This window comes from Pithys albifrons, chromosome 3, assembly GCF_047495875.1.
Source record: "Pithys albifrons albifrons isolate INPA30051 chromosome 3, PitAlb_v1, whole genome shotgun sequence".
Lineage (NCBI taxonomy): Eukaryota > Metazoa > Chordata > Aves > Passeriformes > Thamnophilidae > Pithys > Pithys albifrons.
In genome coordinates, this window is record NC_092460.1 from 97,973,325 (window position 1) to 97,986,959 (window position 13,635).

General features: G+C 43.4%; 1 protein-coding gene across 1 annotated transcript in view; it reads right to left on the reverse strand.

Moving 5' to 3' along the window:
- Positions 1-10,242: 10,242 nt before the first annotated feature.
- TAF3 (TATA-box binding protein associated factor 3) overlaps positions 10,243-13,635 on the reverse strand; it is a 118,071-nt gene continuing 114,678 nt past the window's right edge. Inside the window, exons 6-7 of the mRNA XM_071552847.1 lie at positions 13,101-13,207; positions 10,243-12,356 (exon numbers count right to left, since the gene is read on the reverse strand). Of these exons, the coding sequence (XP_071408948.1) occupies positions 12,242-12,356; positions 13,101-13,207 (222 nt within the window). The 3' untranslated portion in view covers positions 10,243-12,241. The remainder of the gene's footprint in view (positions 12,357-13,100; positions 13,208-13,635) is intronic.

Sequence of the window (13,635 nt, forward strand, 5' to 3'; positions counted from 1 at the left end):
GGGTGGGATGCTCCCAAAAGTCTTTGGAGACAGAGGGTAAGCAATGTTGTGTCACAAAATTATCTTGAGCAGATCCCAAGCATCCTTATCCCCCCATTCCAGGAGAATCTTGAGTCAAGGCAGCTCCTGCCTCCCTCCCAGGTTTGTCTTCCATGGTACTTATTAGCATTTATCACCAAACCACCTGCTAATTGCAAGGTGGGTCATTGCCAGCCCTCTTAAAAAAGACAACTGCTATTGAGAGGTAATGGGGTAGTCCTGGCCCTGAGTCATGGCAGCAGAGGGGCCACGGGGTCTGCCCATGGTGCTCCCAAGTGTTGTCCCAAAGGTGTCCCCATGGATGTGCCCACCTGCGAGGCCAAGGCCAGTAACAAATTACCAGCAGGGGGAGCGGTGCTCAGCCAGGATTCCAAAGCCTACAGCTGCAAAACCTGTCCAGGTTTGGAAGTCAGACCATGCAACACTCCAACTCTTCTCAGCTGTCAAAAGGGATAATTATAGTATCTTTGTTGCCATCTTTCCTGAGAAGTCAGTAATTTGCCACCTTTTTTTTTGTTTGTTTTCTTCTTCTTGTGTCATATTTTGTTTCATTCCTCTCATGTCTTTTAGGCAATGAGACTGCAGGAGCCACACTGGGGTGATGCTAAAAGCACCCACAACCCTTGGGTTGGTGCCTTTCTGGTGTGTCCCGCAGGGTAAGCAGATGAGAAGGGCCCCAACCTTGGTTCTCTGGATGAAAGACTCTGGGATGGTGGGAGTCTCAGCTCCTGCTCTGATGGGGGTGAAACCAGAAAGCAGCTGTGGCACTTCCAAGCCAGTGCTGGTCTTGCACAAGAGCTTTGAGGCCCAGCCTGATGTCACGTTTTGACTCCTTAAGAACTGGGAATGAGAAGCTCAGTGTCCTGCCTTCCACTTTATAATGGGAAGGGTCTTTGAGGAGGTTATGCAGTTGGGAGCTTCTTTTAACATTCCAGCTGCTCACATTGGTATTTATTTGTTGGTGAATTTAAACATTTCTAAGGATATGCAAAGGTCTGGAGAAGAAAGCATTGAACTGGGTTTGTGCAGTGTTCCAAATTACTTACAATAATACCTGGACTAACCCTGCTCCTTGTCCAGAAAGAGACCAGGAGCTGTTAATTTCTACTCCTGCTTCATGTACTCCTTTCCCATCCAGCACCAGGGCCACACAAAGCCCCTTCTAAATCCAGATTAATTTCCAGCTATGATTCTCCCCAAACAGAAATATTGAAAGAGGATGGGGACTTTGTACCTAAGGCTGGACTATACACATTTAAACACTCAAAGCTTGAAAAATTTATGGATGGGATAGAAATTCTGTCCCATAACCCATTGGGAAGATCCTAAATTTACATTTCACAGCCATCAGTGATGTGAGACTCGCATTATTCTTCCTAGTGAGCACTTGGCCCCAGTGTCAGAGCCAGCCCAGAGAGATGGAGAGATGTAAATGAAAAGCTAGTGGATCTTCCTGAGACAACTTTGAACAGGCATCCAAAAAATGAATGTGTTTTCTTCTAATTAGGAGTGTTCGTTATATCTCATGGTGATCTACAAAACAAGCCACATGCCAGTTATTGCTGGTACAAGCACAACAATTCTGACTGTGGGAAAAAAGTATTTCCAGGCATGTAGGACACAAAACGTACTAAAGGCATTTTAATGACACTTTAATTAATCTCTGGGCATAGGTTAAACAGAGAATATCTAAAAAGGTGTGTATGTGTGTGGGGGGTAATAACGAAAGTTAGGACTCAAATCAAAAGGTGCTTTAGTACCTGCATATGTTATTAAATATAATTATATTCATTTAAAATATCCCCACGCACAAAAAATGGTAAACTGGAACGAAGGTTGCAAGCAAATCTCAGTAAATCAAGGCTGAAAAAAATGTAGCAAAAGAATGTTATGATTATCATATGAACAAAAACAAACCTGAATAAATTTAGAGTTAAGGTGAGACTTAAAAAAAGAAATCCAAAGGAGCTAGGTGTGGAAAATTACCCCAGTGGAGGCAGCTAAACCACCTCAGCATGGAGATGGGTTGCAATAACCTGGAGAAAAAGCAAGTGTGGATTTAGAAACACATTACCCTGACTCGGGACCACAGAAATGGAAATGCCTTCCTCAGATACTTGTTGGCTGACAGAGTTTATGACAACCAGCTGGCAGACTCTCACTTCCAGTTTGCCCACCAGACCACAGTCCTGTCTCTGAGTACCTCTGTGACAGAGCAACTGGAGTCTTCCTTTGGTTCAGGGAGAAAAGAACCTAATTTTAGCCCAAACCACTACTTCCTGCCCAATTCTTGCAAGTGTTTTGCTGAGCTCTCCTTGCATCATATCCCAGTTGTGGTTGGTAGGTGAATTAGGCAGCCTTGGGGGGAGCCCATGCACAGACATCTCCCCATGCCTTTGGTTTGGAAGGACCTTGAAGAGGGATCCAGACTTCTGCATGTCTGTTACAGGGAGATCTTGGCAGCTGAGACCCACTTTTGGCATAAACACTCAACATAAACTGATGCCCCCAGTGTCAGGTTCATATAAAGGTGCCTGGAAAAGTACCTGGAGAGGTACCTAAGGATGAAGCCTCAAAGGTGTATTTTGCAACAAATGTCACTACTAAAGCAAGGATTAGCTGATAGAGGCATCCTCCAGCTTAGAAAACAGAAGAAAGTTTCTCTTCTTGTCTCATCAGGTGACTCCTCTGCAGATATTGACCCTCTTGGCCTCAGACAGCTCTGGCACCAGTTGTCTGCTTGGCATTGATGGGAGCTGGGAGCTCAGAGGTGCCTGTTCCCATCTTGGCTTTGCCCCCGACGTGCTCTGTGACCTGGCACAAATCACGTCACCGCCCTGCTTCGGTTTCGCTGTTCCTAATGCCAGCAGAAAACAAATCAGTCCTTGTTCACAGAAAGTGAGTGACGCTAGCCCAGCCCCAGGATTTCTCCAAGCACATCTGATGGGAACTACCACAGCTTTTGAGTCCTTAAGCCATTAAAGTAATAACAATGCTGAATATTATCTGGTTTTATTACCCTTTCTCAGCCTTGCCTAAACACATGTTTAGGAATGGCAAGGTGGCATCTGCTGCACAGTGATGGCAAAATTTGACTAGATATCTCAGGATGTCATAGAACTATAGAATAGTTTGAGTTGAAAGGGACCTTGAAGGTCCTCTTATTCCAACCTCCCTGCCATGGGCAGGGATACCTTCCACTAGACCAGGTGGCTCAAAGCCCCATCCAATATGGCCTTGAACCCTTCAAGGATGGGATATCCACATCTTCTCTGGGCAACCTGATCCAGTGCCTCACCAGTAAAGAATAATATCCTGACATCCAATCTAAATCTACCTTTTTTTTTTTATTCAGGGTGAAGAATGTCTGGAAGATGTAAATCTTCCCGAAGATCTCCAGAAGATGACAACAGGCATCCTGTCTTGCACAGAGGGGAAACATGTGGTGTCAGACATGTAAAAGCAAGGGACTCCTTACAAGCAGAAAGACACTTCTGATTGAGACAAGGATAACTCAAAATGGAGGTAAACAGCCAAATTACTAAGACATTGTAGAAAAACAGAGTACCTTGGGGGAGGCAATGCCACAAGTGCACTCAGCTCTGAAACTATTTTGCAACATGAGCATCCAAGGCTGGATTCATACCACAGGCCTGAGGAATGTGATTTGGCAAGTGTTAAGTCCATGACCAGTGCATGCCATCCAGAAGCAAGAAGAAAAACAAAGCCATGATGCGGCTCTGCAGCCACTTAAGAATGGCTTTGGTAAACAGAGTGGGTATAATACTCACCAGAGCCTCGGGCACAGGCCAAGGCACTGGCTCCTCCCTCCACCCACCTGCACACTGGATGACTTGTACAAAACTTGGCCTAGTGGGAGCCTTGGAAATTAATCTGGACCCTCTGAGTCTTTTCAGCACCTTCCTTCCCTGACACCACATCAGCATGTTTGGTTCTGCTTGTAAACACAACCAGACCACCAACCGAGGCCAACCGAAAATGGAGTCAGGTGGGTATCCCAAGATCTGCACCCTGTTAAAAGCCCAGGGCATGCTTTCCAGCGAGCTGACGGAGTGCAGCGTTGCCAACATGGGCACCTGGGTGTGGGAAGAATGCTGGCAGGGCGATGAACTCATTAAGGTGGAGCTCTGTCACCACCTCCTGAAGGAATCTGAGATGAGTCCATCGCTGTGCTGTATCCTTGTGCAAGTGGGTGTAGGAAGGATCAGTCACTGGAGCTCCACACTCCCCTGCTCTACACACTGAAGCCAACGCCATCAAGAGAAACAGGAGCCCTTTCCATGTAAGCGAACTGATCCACCTGATATCAAGTGACTCATTAAGGGCTTACAAAACTTAAGTAGACCATAGTGTTGCTCTCTAGTAGTGGGAACTTCTTGGCTTGAAAGGAGGATTTGATACCTGCCAAAAGCTCACCTTGGGCCTCACAGCAGGTCATTAGCAAATGCAGATCTATCCTGGGAGGTGCCTGCAATAAATTGCAAACTGGTCCTGTTTTCACTCTAAAGAATTATTTCCAAAGATCCTGGCTAGGGAGAGGAGCTGAACCTGCACTGGGCTAATGATGATCTCCAATGCCTGAAATGGTGGTGATGAGGGATGAAGGTGGAATCAAACTCCTGTGTTGGACAAACACATCTACTCAAACTGTGTGTTTTCTCAGTAGTTTAAAACATTTCACACTCTGCATTCCCCTTCATCCTTTTCTCATCAAAGCCCCTCAAAAGAATGAAAATATCCCATATTGATTAGATTCATTAGAGACAAACAAATAGGCAGATAGTGATAGGATGTGAGGGAATGGCTTTAAACTGAAAGAGAAGAGATTCATATTAGATATTAGGAAGAAAATTCTTGACTGTGAGGCTGGTGAGGCCCTGGCAGAGGTTGCCCAGAGAAGCTGCAGATGCCCCACCCTGAAGTGTTCAAGGCCATGCTGGATGGGGCTTTGAGCCATCTAGTCTAGTGGAAGATGTCCCTATCCATGGAAGGGAGATTAGACTAGATCTTCAAGGTCCCTTCCAACCCAAACCATTCTATGATCTTCAAAATTGCTAAATGATCATCTGAAACACATCTGAATTAAATTCACTGTGACTTAGAAGCACAGGACAAAAACAGCCAATTCTTCAGGCCCCCACAGGTCATGTGGCCAAATCTTGTGGAGCATAGGAACCACAGACAGACAGATTCAAAGGGAGCAGGATCAGCTTTCAAAGGGGTTGGTAGGCAGGAGATGCTTTTCCCAATTCCAAGGGGTTTGCAAAATAGATCCCTTGTGATCTGATTAAAGTAGGTGAATAGAGTCTTAATAAAGGTTAAGTGGTGCAGAGCAGTGGTTGCTTGAGCTCCTGGCTTTGTCATATATGCTATGAAACCTCCTGGCAGACTGAAAAAACCATCCCAGGCAGGACAGACGTGTGACACATGAAGTTTAGGTTCACTGAATTTGGAAGACAATTTTTCCACTGCAAAACTGACCCCAACTTGAGCATCTCCATGGGACTTTCCTGCTGCTTCAGCTCAAGACATTTCATAGGTTATGGTTATATTCCCTAAATATCATCTCACGTATTAAAGAGCTATGACATCTTCAGTGAGATCCACAGCATAAACATCCTTGCTTTGTAAAACTTACTTTTGGTCAGCAATTTTGAAATAAAAAATACAGCATTTAGCCAGAGACAACTGTGAGGACTAGAGGGATGTGGTTCCTCCTAAGTTGTGGCACTGCAAATCCTGACTTTTAGAGAGTAGGTGGCACCAAGAGCCAGTGGTTGGGCTGGGTTACTAGACACTGAGGCAAAGGCCTGGATTTGGGACTTGACTGAGCATCTGTCTTTGCAGAAAATACAGAGAACAACAGCATCACTTCATCCTTAGCATCTTAATACATGGCAGCTCCAAGCACCAACACAGACATTTCACAGCCCACAAAGCCCGGAGAAGGCAGCTATTGTACGAATTATGAGAGGAGTATTTTGACGTCCCCTAAGTAATTTTGAGCAAGAAGCTGTTTTTTAGCTAAACCCCACCAGATATCCTTGGAAGCAAAGAAGAGCCAGCAGCAAAATATGGTATCAATGAGAGCTCAACCTCGCTCCTTTCACAGAAAGGCTCAAAATCAGTGGAGGAAAAGAGAGTTGGTTTCATGTTGGAGAAGTTATTTGAAGGTCAACTAAAGCCTGTAAAGGCAAAGGATCTGTCTTCTTCAGGAGGGCAATAGATGGTTTCCAGCTCTGAAACTCAGTGCAAACACAGTTTCTGTTGAGGAGCAGGTTCCAGGACAGATCCATTACCAGGGAAGCTCCCAATAGCTCTGTAGTTTTATCCGTCCAGTGTGAAGGGTGTTATCCCCTTTATTTAACCTGTGGGAAGCTCTGGGCTTCACATCATCTGGAACCAAGGCTGAAGTGGAGCTGTCACAGCAGCAGGAAACGTTATCCTTCTCCTATGGATGGAAACTGGGACATACACTGATCCTTCACCCAAATGCACCAGTAAAGCCATGACAGATCTGAGAACTCTGTCCAGCTTTCCTGATAAAGACAATGTATCTGTCTTTGAATACGTGCAATGGTAACCATGTGGACAACAAACCCACAAGCAGATGTGTATCCCTACGATGAAAATTGTTACAGCATTTACTAAGAAGTGCTGTAAGTGACAACTCAATTAAAAATAAACAACTGCACACTATCCTTCATAATTAATTCATGCAGAAGGAAAAAACCAAAATAAAAAACCCCCACAGCAATGGTGCCCAATTCCACACCAGGGGAGGGATCAACTTGAAAGAAGAAGACTGAGAGTCTCCTGCACACAGCTAAGCAGGCCCAAGTCACACCAGGGTGTTGGGCTGGTGACAAGCCATCACACCTGTCATGAGTCCCACAGTAAGCAAATGACAGGCACAGTGAGTTGTTAAACCCATGCTGACTTAGGGAGGAACCAACAGACAAGATTTTGGAATTTGTAAACCAAATTCCTGTTCATGACAGGTAATGAAACATAAAATTTTGTAAATGTGTTCTCAGTTTCCTTCTCCTTCATACCCTCGTTTAGGCAATAAAATCATCTAATTATTTTCTGTTTGGTTTTGTAAAGCTGTTTCAAGTCATTATGGGAGTGTTCACATTGACAACATAACAGGGAGTTGTGTTCACATGAAATGACTTTCAGTTTGTGTTGTACAAAATGTGTGGAAAATCTTCCATTTATCATGAGTTTACTTGACATTTTGTTTTGTGAAAAAAATGGCCTTCTTAGACAAAGCTCGAGGCAGCAATCATTGAATCATAGAATGGGTTGGGTTGGAAGGGACCTTAAAGACTATTTTCAAAAAATATCCCATCAAAGCTCAACTCTCAGCCCTGTTTGGTGTTATCACACTGGAATGAAAGTCCCCTCTTGCTCAAGGCACCCCACACCTGCTGAGCTGCACTGGCTTTGGCACAGGCCACCAGACACCTGAGCTAAGGGTCTGAGTCTCTGGAGCAGGCAAGGACTGGAAGGAAAATTTAGGGGTGTCTGCCAAGGGGGAGCAGATGAAGGGGACACAGTGACATGGTAGCCCCCAGCTCTTCTCCTCTCTCCCTGTGAGGAGTATCACAGGATTTAAAGTCCTGGTGCAAAAGGTCACTCCACCATCACAGAGAGCAGCATCTTAGAGTCACAGAATCCTAGGATGGTTTGGGTTTGAAGGGATCTTAAAGGTTGTCTAGTCCAAGCTCCCTGCTGTGGGCAGGAACCCTTCTACTAGACCAGGTTGCTCAAAGCCCCATCCAACCTGGCTTTGAGTATTTCCAGGGATGGGGCATCTACCATTTCTATGGGCAACGTGTTCCAATGTTTTACCACTCTCATTGTAAAAAACTTCTTCCTTAAATCTAGTCTGAATTGACCCTTCTTCAGTTTAAAACCATCACCCTTTGTCCTATCACCACACGCCCTGATAAAAAGTCTTAACCTCCTGCCTTCACTCAGTGCAAACCCTGAACAGGCTGAACCTTCGAGGGAAGGCACCCCCAGATCAGCTGCCACAGCTCACAGTTAATGGCTCCTGCTCACATCAGCCAGGTAGGAGCCGTTTGCTGGCTGTAAATCTCCCGTTACAGCCTCCTCTGCTGTACAGCACACATGGATTAATAGCAGCTTTCTACTTTTGAGGTTACAGCTGATCCAAAAGTCCCCAGAAGAAAGGGCGAGTTTCCTAAGCAGCATGACTGACAAGACTGCAAAGAGGGAGTTTATTCAGAGCATTATCTAATTCATTCCCCAGTGAAGGAAACTCATCTACTTTTGAGACTTAAAACTTCTAAAGAAAACTGCTATGATCTAAAGAGATTGGCCATAAAACTATTTGTATTGAAAACTTAGCCAGCATGCCTTTAGTGAACTTCATTCATTAACATTCTTCCTGGCAAGGTTTCCATATCTTAGCGTTCATTTTATACTTTAATTTGGTTAGTAGGTCTTTGTTTAATCGTCCTATTGAAAGCAGAACAAAGAAGGTTTAGGTGATACAGTGAAGTAATACACTATATTTTATCTCTGGAAAGCCCAGACAAAGTCAGCAGGCTCTGATACCCTCCGATTCAGGGTAGGTTTTTTATTCCCTTTCTCTTCCAGGACATTTGGAATCACAAATCAGTTGCAGAGCATAAAGATCCTCACTGTACTTAGCTGCGGACACCTTCAGAAGAGAAACACCTTGTCAAGCAGAGAAATGATGCTTTGAGCATGACATACAGCCCCAAAGGAAGATTATCTTGGGAAAAGTGCATTCCCATTACTCCGGGGATGGATGCTCTGCATTTATATCTCTGTCCTCCAATAAAAATCAGTAGTCAAGATGGTTTCTTCCATTTCTGAGCTTTGTGCTTACTGTCCTGTTATCAACTTCCATGTTTCTTTCCTGGGTGCAAAATTCATTAACGAGTTGCAGTTTTGCCTAACGAGTAACACACTTCGCAGCCAGTACCCAGCTATGCCACCTTCTCCACTGACACACAAACACAGGCTGCCCTAAAGGAGGATTTATGGGATAAAAAAGGATAAAGAAACTCTCTTGGTTTCATACTAAACAGAGCTGCTCCCCAGCCCCAATGCCGGCCATGCAAGTGGGCAGCTCCTGGGCTGCTGTAAACTGACACAGCTCCAACTGACTCTAGATAAAAATCTGGTCCCAGAGATTCAACAAGTTTTTCTCACGGAATAGTTTTTACACTCTTTCCTTGAATATTTACTACCAACCCTCACTGTCTTGCTTAAATCCATTATGCCTGGTGCATCCATAAAGATGGAAAATTGTATCTGTCTTCTCCTTACACCACAGCAAATGGTGAGTCTCACTAAAAACTCTCATTTTTACCTTACACCATTTCTGCTTTAACCACCCATGGAAACACATGTTTTCCAGTGTCAGAGCTCCCAACTGATGTTCCTCTGGATGAAGCTGCCACTCCAAGGCAGGAAAACCATTCAGAGGCTCTGATGCTCCCCCAAAACATCCACCGAGCAAACTAACCTGCAGCCCACCTGCCGTACCATCTTCCCATGGATAGTGGGGCCCCAAACCCAAATTATAAGAGGATTCAGGAGAACATGGATCCCAACCATAAAATCAATCAGCAAATCAAGGGAGCAGCCCTAACTGCTCCCTAACTCTCCATAAACCAAGCTTATGGAGAAGAAAACCAATCTGTGAAATTATAGCAGCAGACACAAAGGTCTGGGGAAGGAGCTGGGCTTGCTCAGCATTGTGGCTGTAAAGAAGGTCCATGCCACATGGCTGCTCAGGGGGTAACTATTTTTGGAAGTTGATTATTCATTTATACCACTGATTCCTGATACACACCAGCATAAGTGAAAGGGGAGGCAGGCTCAGCACCAAGCCCGGCTTCAAACCGATGACCCGGAGGTGAAGGGCCCCTTCTCCTGTTACTAATCCCCTCAGCCATACAAGCCTCCTGAAAATAATGCTTTGGTTTTATTGCCACAGGGGTCATTTATAAAATCACAAACCCCAGGGTAAGAACCCAACCTGGCAGCAGCAAGGCCAAGCATGCACAGAAATAGCTGATCCAACTGGACAAGTTCAGCCCTCCTATGGCATCCTGAGTAATTCAGTTGACTAAATGTGAGCAGTTCTGACTCATGGAGAGGAGGAGGAAATGGATAAACAACTTACCAAAAGCTAATTCTTTATTATTGCAACCAGAAATGACCAAAGATGGCGTATTTCGTATGTCTGCACATTACACATGGAAATAAACAAGAATCAGGTTTGCAACATCCAACAATTCAAAATGAAATAAAAATAAAAAATCAACCCAAGAACTTCCTTGACTGGTAATTAGTAGGGACAGAATATAAATGAGGTGGCATTGAACAAAGCAGGTAACAGTGCACTTTTAATAAACCAATTTCATCCATATCTCCACTGATTTGCAATTTAACAGTTCTATCAGCAAAGCCTCATTTCCTTAACTGGACTGGTACTTTTAAAAACACGATTAATTCACTCTCATTAGTATCAATTTAGATGCATTTAAAAAATAATTCTTAATATCTGCACAACATGTTAAAGGGCCATATTGTTCAACATCAGATGTTCTTACTGCACGGCTTAAAGTAGAAATATCCCCAAATTAACCAAGAAAATCTAAAATTGATTAGAAAACAAAAGGTCTAAATTCTTCTTCAAGATTTATTCTTATTTAGCTCTGAGACCCGTAGTACTACAATATCTAATACTGACTTTTATTTTTTTTCCTCTGCAGTTTCCCCCTGCATTTTCAATGGATAATGTGGCTTGTATTCACTTTATTGGTCTTTCCAAGGCAGATAGACAAAGCAGAGGAACACATCTGCATGCCCTCCACCTAAATATGATCACGGTCCTTTTGGCAAACTCACTACCATTTGTCAAAAAAATTAAAAAAGAAGAAAAACTAAAAAAAGCTCTGTTCCAGCTACAGATTAACACGCTGTAGCTGCCACCACAAGGGCAGAGCCCCCCTGGCCTAAGCTCCCAATTCAGAAGGCATTTAAGCATATGTATAACCAAGTGTGGGAACAGGCTCCTTGAAGGCAATAGGATTACTCACTTCTTAAGAAGTTACCACATGTTTAAGTATCTGAATCGAGGCCTAATTACGGTACTGGCCGTCTCCTCGTTCATGCACTGCTGGGGCAGAGCTCGCCAATCCCTTACAGCCATGAGAACAGGCCTGTGTCACAGGGGCTTTTAGTAGCTGCTAGATTTGTATTCTCAGGGAAATGACAACAAAAATCCTCAAGCCCTACAAAATAATTAAAAAAAATTACTTTATAAATATCAGGTATTTACACGTGTGAAAATCTTTTAATGGGAAGTGTTTTTACACACTGATGAAATGTACAAGCAATGAAAAGGTTGACAAAGACTAAGAAAAAACAAAAAACAACCCCAACCAAAAATCAAAGTATAAAATATATTACAGGTCCACGGAAAGAAATTCACACGGAAGAAAAAAACTGACACAATAGAAACTTCTCTTTTTAAAAATAGAAGATATATCACAAAAGCTTGAACATGTTTATTTCATGTTAGTACTAAAAATCAAGGAAAAAAGCTTCATATATTCTCGTCACAAAAATATTTACCAGCCACTTTTTATTTCCACATTATGATTATCTGGCTCAGCAGGAGTCGAGGCTGAACTGTCTCCAGACTACAGAAATCGTTCCAGAAGGTTGTCTCAGTTTACAACTTACTGCAATTTACATTTTCTCCTCCTCTCAGCACCTTACTGCAAAGGTTCAAGAGGGCTTAATAACAATCGAGAAGGAATAGGACAGATATCTGTATTTACAACATTCATCCGTGTTGCTGCCGAGACACAGGAGCGGGAGCGGTACCAGGAACCACCCAAGTCTTCACAGCGCTCTGTGCAAAGTCCCCTTAGGAGGGGAAAAAACCAGCATCAGAGTGTACCAACATCCAATCCCCTGGGCTCGGACGGTCTGTGGAACCCAACAGACCCTGAGCGAGGGCATCTCCTCGCCCTGGATTCATTCCAGAGACACAACCCCAACAGCCGGTGAGGGGGACACGAGCAGGATGGATCCCTCCCGCAACCGAGTCAGGGCAGGAGGTGCCGCGGCGACCACAGGACTTCAGTTCACTGTGGTGTCCTCAGTGTGCCCTGTGCTTTCTCTTCTTGTGTTTTTTATCCTTCCTTTTGCTGGCACACTTGGAGCAGAACCATTGCATTTCTTCTGGGGGTGCAGCAGTGAGCCCAACGCAAGGCCTGTGGACAGGAAAATATTGTATCACCTCAGTGGAGTAACGTCACATCTGTTTCTCACCCTCACAAAAATACAACTTTTCAGTGGCAGACAGGCTGTCAAATTAATATAGCAGTTACATAATCATAATCTTAATGAATATAATGATTGAACGAAACCCTAAAAACTCTTACTTTGAAACAAAAGAAATACTAAAAGGATACTCAGATAAAAAACATTACTGTAATAGAAAATATGAGTGCACTTCCAGGTGTAATAGACTAGATTTAAAATAATTTCAGATGCTTCTTCAACACATCTGCAAAAACCCTTATGATTTTATGTAGCTTTAAAAAAAAATGCCTAAAAAGTGATTAATTCGCCCCAACCCTTTTATAAGAGCTGACATTTATATTACTGTTCATACAATGCCTCATAATTTGAACTGTCTATCTGTATACACTGTGCTCATAATCCTGTGGTTCTCACAAAATTACCCGAATCAGCAATATTTCCCAGCAGTTTCAAAAACAACCGTTATCACCAATGCCCATTAATTAAAAAGTAACTCTTCTTCACAGCTTTAAAATCTTCTTTTTCAAATTTCAGAGCAACAGAGATAAAAATATCTTCCAGATTATTAAATTGGACACAGTAAAGCTATTTAAATATTCCCAACGTCACGAACTTTTAAAAAAAAGGGTTTTTAATAATATAGCCCCAATCTGCCAGGGACTGGCAGAGTAGGATGGATGAGAGGAACTTACCAGTGATACCAATCATCGCAGTCATCACAGCCTATCATTGGACTGCCATCATCTGGCTTGTTACAGCCAGGACAGATCCAGATCTGGTTACCCCACTCGTCTCGGATCTGGTGCAAAGAAAAGCAAAGTTAGCTCATTTTCAGGGTGAAGCAGGCAGGAAAACTGACATTAAAATAACAAAATAAAAGGTTTCTTGCTTATCTGACTAAGCCATTCAGCAGCTACTGCTGTCATTTATGAATTCTCTGATCATGAGGGCTCGGCATTACATCGTAATTGATTTTCCTGCACTGTACATGATGACAAAATCATGTATTTTTCTGTGTTGTCCTGTAAACCAGTAAAGCCAGTTACACCACCCGACCTAAGCATGGGCATTCACATACAGAAGCCAGGGCTTAAGGACACAATTCCTTCTCTGTCTGTACTTTTAAAATTCGACCCTGTTAATGGCAAGCAGGAGCCATGGCAGCCTCCTGCATAAGATAACAGTCTTACATGCATGTAAAATATACAGCACTGTGTGTATATATTG